At 40.5% G+C, this 8,470-nt stretch overlaps 1 protein-coding gene across 2 annotated transcripts in view; it reads left to right on the top strand.

The window, feature by feature from the left end:
• Positions 1-270: 270 nt before the first annotated feature.
• Tbc1d23 (TBC1 domain family member 23) overlaps positions 271-8,470 on the top strand; it is a 52,647-nt gene continuing 44,447 nt past the window's right edge. For both annotated transcript variants that reach the window (XM_051191704.1, XM_051191703.1), the window contains exon 1: positions 271-425. In XM_051191704.1, coding sequence (XP_051047661.1) covers positions 373-425 — 53 coding nt within the window. In that variant the 5' untranslated portion in view covers positions 271-372. The remainder of the gene's footprint in view (positions 426-8,470) is intronic.

Genomic DNA, 8,470 nt, shown 5'->3' with positions numbered 1-8,470 from the left:
GAATGCAGATGCTAAGGAGACGCCAAGCCAGGGATGCTTCTCATTCCCAAGGCCTCCTCCCAGCCACGCCTTCCGTCCGCGCCACGCCCACTCCCGAGGTCCCGCCCACAAACTTCGTGCCCCTCCCACCTCGCTCGCGGCCCCATGGCATCCTGGGATATGTGGTCTTCCACGAGCCCGGCCTCCCGCAAGCCCCAGGCTCCGCCTATCGCCCTCGGGACGCGGTGACGTTGCATCCCTCCAGCTCCTCGCCTCCCTCCTCTTTCGCCTCAGTCTCAGACTTCAGAACTCCTTTTACGACACTGAGTGTCAGAGACTGTCTCGGCGGCGCCAGGTCCACTTTTCGGCAAAGTGACGTGGACGTCAACAGCAATGGCGGAAGGAGAAGAGCTTCTGCCACTGTCAACGTCGGGCGGGGACAGCTGGTGAGTGCGAGCCCAGGTTTGGTTCCCAGTGGCCCCCTCTCTCCCTCTTCTCCGTCCTGCACGGCCCGGAGCTGCCGACAGGCCGGGCGTGGAGCAAGGCACCTGTCCTCCTCCGGGCCCCCTGCCCCGCCCCCTCTGTCTGCGGGTCCCCTTGCCCGTGGGCTCCTGCAGCTGGGGCGGAATCCCGGGAGTTCCGGGGTCGTCCCGGCTCTGCGCCCAGCTCAGGGCCTCCCTCTTGGTCCAGCAGAGGGGGTGGCTTCAACCCTGAGCTCGCCGAGTCCCTTAGCCAGGGAGTTGGAGTGGGCGCGCTAAGGAGGAAGTTGCTTAATGAAGAGCTCAGATCATTTGAAGCAAGATCTTTGGAAATAACCAGCGCGACCTTTGACGGTGCAGAGGTTGGGAGAAGACACACCCAGCAGAATTCCTCCCACATAGTTCAGCTATTTTTTCTTTAAATTAATTTTGTTTGTCTCTCAACAGTTTTCAACATTTGTCATTCTCTAGTGTTATTCTTCCTCCCCACCACTCCCCTCACAACTCGATTTTATAGCTTTGGGTGGCGTATTAGACTTTGTTTTCGTTTCTCCCAAGCGTTTGCATGTCTGCCTCCCTGGGACTGTGGGGAGATTTTGCTTTTAAAGGGGACTCATGTAGCTCAAGGATGGCCTCGAACTTTTTGTGTGTGGCTGAGGATGACTGAACATCTGATCGTCTTTCCTTCTCCTGATGGGTTATAGGCAAGCTCCGTCTTACCTGGTATATGTCGTGCTGGAGACTGAACCCAGGATTCAAGCACTCTGCCAACTGTGATACAACCTGAACTCTTCCATTACCTTTTAGTGTCATTAATTTTTGGCAAAGGCTTCTACTTTTGAAGTAGTTGATCTAAGTATATTGACCACATGTAACACTCATGGATTTTTTTTTCTTTTTCGTTCACAGTTTTTATATTGGTCACTGGCACTGTATACCTAAACATGATGTAAGGAATTGGTAGACATATACTTTACTAACTGAGGGAAATGGAAATAGTCGAAAGGGATAGGTATTACAGTAAGTGAGATGTTTACCTCAGCAGACATCAGTATCTTCGTGCAGGTTTTCTTCTGAGTGTAGGAGGAAAAATGTAAATCTTGTTTCTTTCAAGTAGCTTATAGTAGGAGGAAAAATGTAAATCTTGTTTCTTTTCTTTTTTTAAATTTATTTATTTTATATAACCAAGTCCATTTTAATGAAAACAAATATTTATAGACAATATTTGGGAATTTGGGCGTTGTTCTTTGCAAACTACTTCCTGCTGGTAAGGGGCGCTGTCATGGGGGATTCTAAGAAGATGCAGAAATCCTGGCTGTAGTCTGTAAGGCTGCTTTGTCCAGCTGTTTTGAATGTAGGATCACCTGTACGTAAATCTTGTTTCTTTCAAGTAGCTTATAGTAGACATATGAGGCAGAAGCCACCTCAACATACATTACAGAAGCTTCATGGAGGCACTAGAGATTTAATAAGATCTACCTTAACAATGTTCAAAATAATAAGTATAACATGAGCTACAGAAGTAAAAACTTTCCCTCTGCCTCACTGAAAAGTCAAAAAAAGAGGTAAAACTTTTATTGTATTTTTAAAATATATACATTGTGTTATTTGAACATGTACTTATTTGAAAAGTTATTCATTTATGTATTTATTTTGAGGCAGAGTCTCACTGTGTAGCCCTAGATGGCCTGTAAGAGTCTGTCTAGCCTTGGCTGGACTCACAGAGATCCACTGACCTCTTCCTCCCAAGCGCTAGGATTAAAGGTGTGCACCACTATGCCCAGCTTCAGTTTTTAATTTCTACCCAAATAAAGAAGCTCAATACACTTTACATTTATACTGAATTTCAGTTGTTCTAACCACATTTCAAATATTAACTACTATACATGGCTAGTATCTAACTACTAGATAGTATCAGCCATTAAGATAATAGAGAAACCAGAAGCAGGGACATAGGCAAGAAAACTAACAATTTGTTGGGAGAGTAATAACTACAACTGCTTAAGAGAAGATAGGTCTGAAAAATCAGTAAAATCTTTTTTTTTTCCAGTCTGGGGAGTTGTGCTGGGAACCCAACCTAGGGCCTTGGACATTGTAAACACACTGAGCTATATTACCAGATTAGTAAAAAGATTTTAACACATTATGGAAACATTTTAAAAATCAGTGATACAGAATTTTCTAGAACGTGGTCTACTTGTTATAGCATGAAGTTTACCATTTGGGAAGATTGAATTGTATTATAAGCTGCCTTTAATCAACTGATTGAGGACTATAGGGGTGGATTTTTCTGAGTTAAAGCATTGTAAGAAAGGAAGTTCTTAGGTTGGGATTTTTTAAACTTTCTTTCTCTTTCTTTTTCAAGACAGGTTTTCTCTGTGTAGTAGCACTGGTTGTCCTGGAACTCACTCTGCAGACCAGACTGGCCTTGAACTCACAGAGATCTGCCTGCTTGGATTAAAGGCATGCATCACCACCTCCTGGCTGCATTTATTCTCTTACAGTCTCCTTTACAGTCTGTGTCTTAGTTAGGGTTACTGTTGCTGTAATGAAACACCATGACCAAAGCAACTTGGCAAGGAAAGGGTTTATTTGCTTTACATTTCCATATCACAGCCATTGAAGGAAGTCAGGACATGGACTCACACAGGGCAGGGACCTGGAGGCAGGAGCTGATGCAGAGGCCTTGGAGGGGGTGCTGCTTACCAGCTTGCTCCTGATGCCTTGCTCAGCCTGCTTCCTTATTGAACCCAGGACCGCCATACCAGGGATGGCAGCACACACAATCGGCTAGGCCTTCCCACATCAATCACTAGGAAAATGCCCTACAGGCTTACCTCCAGCCCAATCTTGTGAAGGCATTTTCTCAATTGAGGTTCCTTCTGCTTGGATGACTTTAGCTTGTCATGTTGACATAAAACTAGCCAGCACAGTCTATATTCGATCGGTTTACTTATTTCCATGAATGCTTGTCATGATTTGTAGTCTCCCGTAATCTCTTCTACCCTTTCTTCTCCCCAGTCAGTCCCACTCTTCCCCCAACCAATTCCCACAGAGTAAGGAAAGACTTTGGGATTGGGAGCTGGAGATTAATAAACCCACTTTTTTTTGTTAGTTTGTTTTGAGTGCTTGGTAAATGGGATTGTTACAGAATGGTTTTTGGTTTAGCTGCCTTGTTTTTTAATGTTTCTTTGTCACTTGTAAAGTTTTTCAAAGTGCATCTTATCATGAAACTCATCCTTATGAATTCATATCAAACTAGGCTGAGCATGGTAGCTTCCTCCTAATCTCATACTATTCACTCAGGAGACTGGGGCAGGGGAGTTGGTGAAAGGTCAGGGCTAGCCTGAGCTACATAGTAAATTTTAGATCAGGCTATGCTAGAGTGAGACCCTGTCTCAGAAATCACAGAACATGAAATATCTATGGCGAGAGGAAGGAAGGAGGGAGGGGGGAGGAGGGAAAACACCTAGGACCCAGTCCTCGAGGAATTTATGATCTAGATGAGAAGGGCATTTAAGAACATCAACTGCAGTGGGCCTGGTTGGGCACACCTTTAATCCCAGCACTCATAAAGCAGAGGCAGGCAGATCTCTGAGTTTGAACCCACCCTGGTCTACAGAGAGAGAGTTCAAGACCAACCAGGGATACCCAGTGAGATCCTGTCTCAAAAAAAAAAAAAAAAAAAAAAAAAAAAAAAGCAACAAAAAGAACATCATCTTAGTGTAACACAAAATTTAGGTCTTTTTTTTTGGGGGGGGGAGCTAATATGGTAGATTAATATTATTTTAAATAGCCCAGTCCTGCCATCTCCAAAATTACTTTTTACTCATTTTTTTTTCCTGTCTTCTTTCTTTGTGGAAATGAGTAGTATTTTCCAGTTTCCTTCTTAATAAGTGAAACTAAATAGCTGAACTTGTTAAAAGTATGTATATAGTCTTTAAAGGGCTCAGAAAGAGGCTTTTGTAAAAAAAAAAAAAAAAAAAAAAAGGGTATTTGAAAGATGGCTTAATGGTTAAGAGAGCATCTGCCACTCTTGAAGAGGGCTTGTATTCAGTTCCTCAAATCCACAAATAGCTGTCTGTAATTCAAGGGGATCTGACATCTTCTCTAGCCTCTGCTGGCTCTAGGCTACATGTGGTGCAGGTAAACACTCATCTACATAAAAAATAAAAATAAGTTGAATATTTAAATACATAGATTCTTTGATTATCATTTTTACATATTTACTGGGTTTTAGGTTTTTTGGGGGGAGTTTGGGTTTGGTTTTGGCTTTGATTTTTCAAGACAGGGTTTCTTTGTGTCCTAGAACTAGTTTTGTAGACCAGGCTGGCCTCAAACTTCCAGAGATCTGCCTGCCTCTGCTGGGATTAAAGATATTTGCCACCAATGCCTGGCTTAGTTATGTTTTAAATCACCAATTCTTTCTAAAATTTAAATATCTACTGGGATTCCCTTGTAGCTTATTAAAAATGCAGGCTGATTCAGTAGATCTTAGGTGGGGTCTGAGATTGTTTATACCAGTTTTGTTTCTTCATGAACTGCACTTCAATTAACTAGGTATGGATAAAATATATTTCAGAATGAGTAAGTCAGAGGAATTTATTTTCTATATTATGTTATTTCTATATTATTTTATCTAATCGCATAGCTCTATTTAACAGTTTTGTGTGCATGTGTGTTCATGTGCTTATTGTGTGTGTGAGAGACATGTAGAGTTCTGTCCAGAGTCTTTCCATCATGAGTGTTCTGGTTATTGAATGCGGATAATGAGGCTCAGCAGAGAGCACGTTAACCACTGAGCTGTCTCACCTACTACTTTATAGATAGTGAATTTCTCAAAGGGAATGCCTGATAGCAGGTAGCTCAGTAAATGTTTGTTGGATGAAAGCGTGAGAATGAATGCAGACATTTGTGTAACCATGAGCAATGCATACCAAGCTATCATTGCATATTCATTTCCTAATGTTCTAGTTGCCCTGAGCTAATTGCAGGCTGGTGTAATGCTCATTCCTTTTGGAAAGCAGATATGTTAAGCTTCCCACTGCTCTAGAACTGCAGCCATAAAGCTCAAAGAGTGTGGTGAAATCCCTCACAAAATGTTTATAACTTAAGATTATTTAAAGGTTATTGAAAAATTAGTCTAGAGTTTGAGTAGATAAAATCAAAGTTAAATTCTCCTTCTCCTTCACCTTTTTTTTTTTTTTTTTTTTTTTTTTTTGAGACAGGGTTTCTCTGTGTAGCACCGGCTGTCCTAGAACTCATTTTGTAGACCAGGCTAGCTTCCAACTCTGAGATTCTTGTCTCCTTTGTCTTCCTGAGTGCTGAGATTAAAGGTGCCACCTGGCTCATTTGCTTTTATTTTCTGAATAAGTCTTTCTTAAGTATTCCTTAGAGATCCAAATCTGTAACCAAACTTTTTTCTTTTAATTATATGATTGTTGGTATCCTGAAATTGTTTAATTAAAAAACTTTACTCACCATGTTCTTTAATTCATGATTCTAATGTGTTGCTGGATTCTTTTGTTGTTTTTAAAAGAATAAGTTCTATAAAGAAATGTCTATAATGTAATGTACATCTGTTATTTACAGCCCATTTATGAAAAAGACAGTTGTGAATAGAGTTGATAAACTCTGCTTGGCAGAGCATTTCTGCCACACAATGCTGAAATGTGGTGTCTGTTTGGTGTCACCCAAAGACAATACCCAGCCTTACATATCGGAAAGCAAAATCGTTTAGCAAAGCATTCATGGTTTGACAACATCCACTGAGTACGCTTTATATTTAAGCTGCTGGGTGAGGTATTAGGGGGGAAATGGAGGACACAGTATTAAGCCAGAGCTGTTCACTGTAGTGCTGTGTTCTGGTTGCTTTAATCCATCATTTTGTCAGAAGGAATCATACAAAATAATGCCACTGTGTGAGGCCAGTTGTTCAGATGTGAGCCTGTGACAAGTTATTTCAGATTCAGACCATACCAGATGATATTTAAGAATTCTAGCAAGGAAATACCAGCAGATTTTATGGCATTTGTATGGAGGTTATCCTGCTACAAACCCTTGTGCACACACACAAACGATGTACATCTTACAGTTGCACTTTAGACAGGAAGCTAAGAATTACTGTTAATGTCTTCTTGGAGGTGAGGGGATGGGCTTAGAGGTCATATGGCAAATCCTGTTAACGGAAGATTTGTGCTTATTAATGTCTCCTTCCTGTAAGCCCTGCCCTGTACTCTTACACCGCCTGCATTTATCTTAGCTGTTTCATGTATCTCTAAGAGACTCCTCAAGAAAGCCCTCATAAAAATGTGTATCAGATGTTGAATTGGCTGTGTGTCTTTGAATGCATAGTATTCAAAGTGTGCATTATTGAGCATATATGCGTGTTAACTATTTGTGGACCTGTATAGCTGTGAGGGTACATCTGTGAGCTGTGTACATCATTAACTCTCTTCTGTCCATGAGAAGAGACAGTTAGTGATTGATGTGATAGGACAATAAGGAGAAATTAATGTATATGTATACTATTAGTATATACATATATATATATATAGTTATATACACACATATATCTCTGTAGACCTTTTATGTTCTCATAATAGTATGTTCTCATATCCCTGCTCCAAGTCACAGGTTTGTGTGTGTGTGTGTGTGTGGTGTTTAGTTTTTTGAGACAGGGTTTCTCTGACTTTGGAAGCTGTCCTGGAACTAGCTCTTGTAGATCAGGCTGGCCTGGAACTCAACAGAGATCCATCCGCCTGCCTCTGCCTCCTGAGTGCTGGGATCAAAGGTGTGCACCACCACCGCCTGGCCTTTTTTGTGTGTTTTTAACCTTAAAGTATGGTTACATATATCATCTAAATAGAAAATAAATTATTTGTTATTATATATTAATAATATTTAATGTTATATATTATACATATAATATGTACATTATACTTAACAATAAGAAACCTATCATATAAAAATATTTGTTTTTATTTGTGATAATATTTAGGACATGTGCATAATTAACACTGTTTTGATATAACAGCTCAGCAATTTTCCTGAGAAATTTTGTGATAGAGAAATAAGTAACTTACTTGTTTTAAATACGTAGGAAACTGTATATTATTTCCCCTATAGTTTCGTGTGTGTGTGTGTGTGTGTGTGTGTGTGTGTGTGTGTGTGTGTGTGTGTAGTTGGCTCACCTATCACCTTCATGTGGGTGCTAGGGCTGGACTCAGGTCAGCAGGCATGTGTGGCAAGCACCATTAACTGCTGAGTCAATCAAAGTTATAAAAATGCTTCTCAGCAGAATATGAATATGCAGGTGAATACCAGAAATCCTTTGCTTTGTGACTGGCCCTGAGTTTGTGGCAGCCCTCCTGCCTCAGTACTAGGATAATGTGGGAACTATCGTATCCATCGAATACCCAAAGTTCTTGAGCTTTGAATTCCAACATGAAGATAAGTGAAAGCCTCTTTTATCAAGTAAAGCTTGATCAGTGCTTGGAATCCAGTTTTGAAAAGTAAATCTGGCATATACATTACTTGCCAAAGTAAAACTTTTGTTTTTAATCAGTACTTTGGGAAAGATTGCCCAGATGTTGCAAAATGATCACTTTTACCCCTTTGGTTGTTTTTTTGTTTTTTCCTAAGACAGTATCTTCAAGAAAAAAATAATACTGTTTTGTTGTTTGTTTTTAGTCCTTGTACTTTGGGTAAATTAGAAATTTGTAGTGAAGCTGGGTGTTATGGTATATAGTTTTAATCCCAGCACTTGGGAGGCAGAGGCAGGTGATCTTTTTGAGTTTGAGGCCAGCCTGATCTACAAAATGTTTTAGGACAGCTGTAACACAGAGAAACCCTTTCCTGAAAAACCAAAAAAGAAAAAAAGAAGTTTGTAACAGAGATAGGAAATGTCTTTGACAGACTTTGCCATTTTCATCCCATTCTTTATTTTAAGCAAATGATTTTTCTGTGTTTTTAATTCCCAAGTAAATTGCTTTGACTGAAAACACACGTCT

Source organism: Phodopus roborovskii, unplaced genomic scaffold, assembly GCF_943737965.1.
Source record: "Phodopus roborovskii unplaced genomic scaffold, PHOROB, whole genome shotgun sequence".
In the NCBI taxonomy this organism is placed as follows: Eukaryota; Metazoa; Chordata; class Mammalia; order Rodentia; family Cricetidae; genus Phodopus; species Phodopus roborovskii.
The sequence above is the reverse complement of the archived record's forward strand: the minus strand, read 5'-3'. Positions and strand labels throughout refer to the sequence as shown.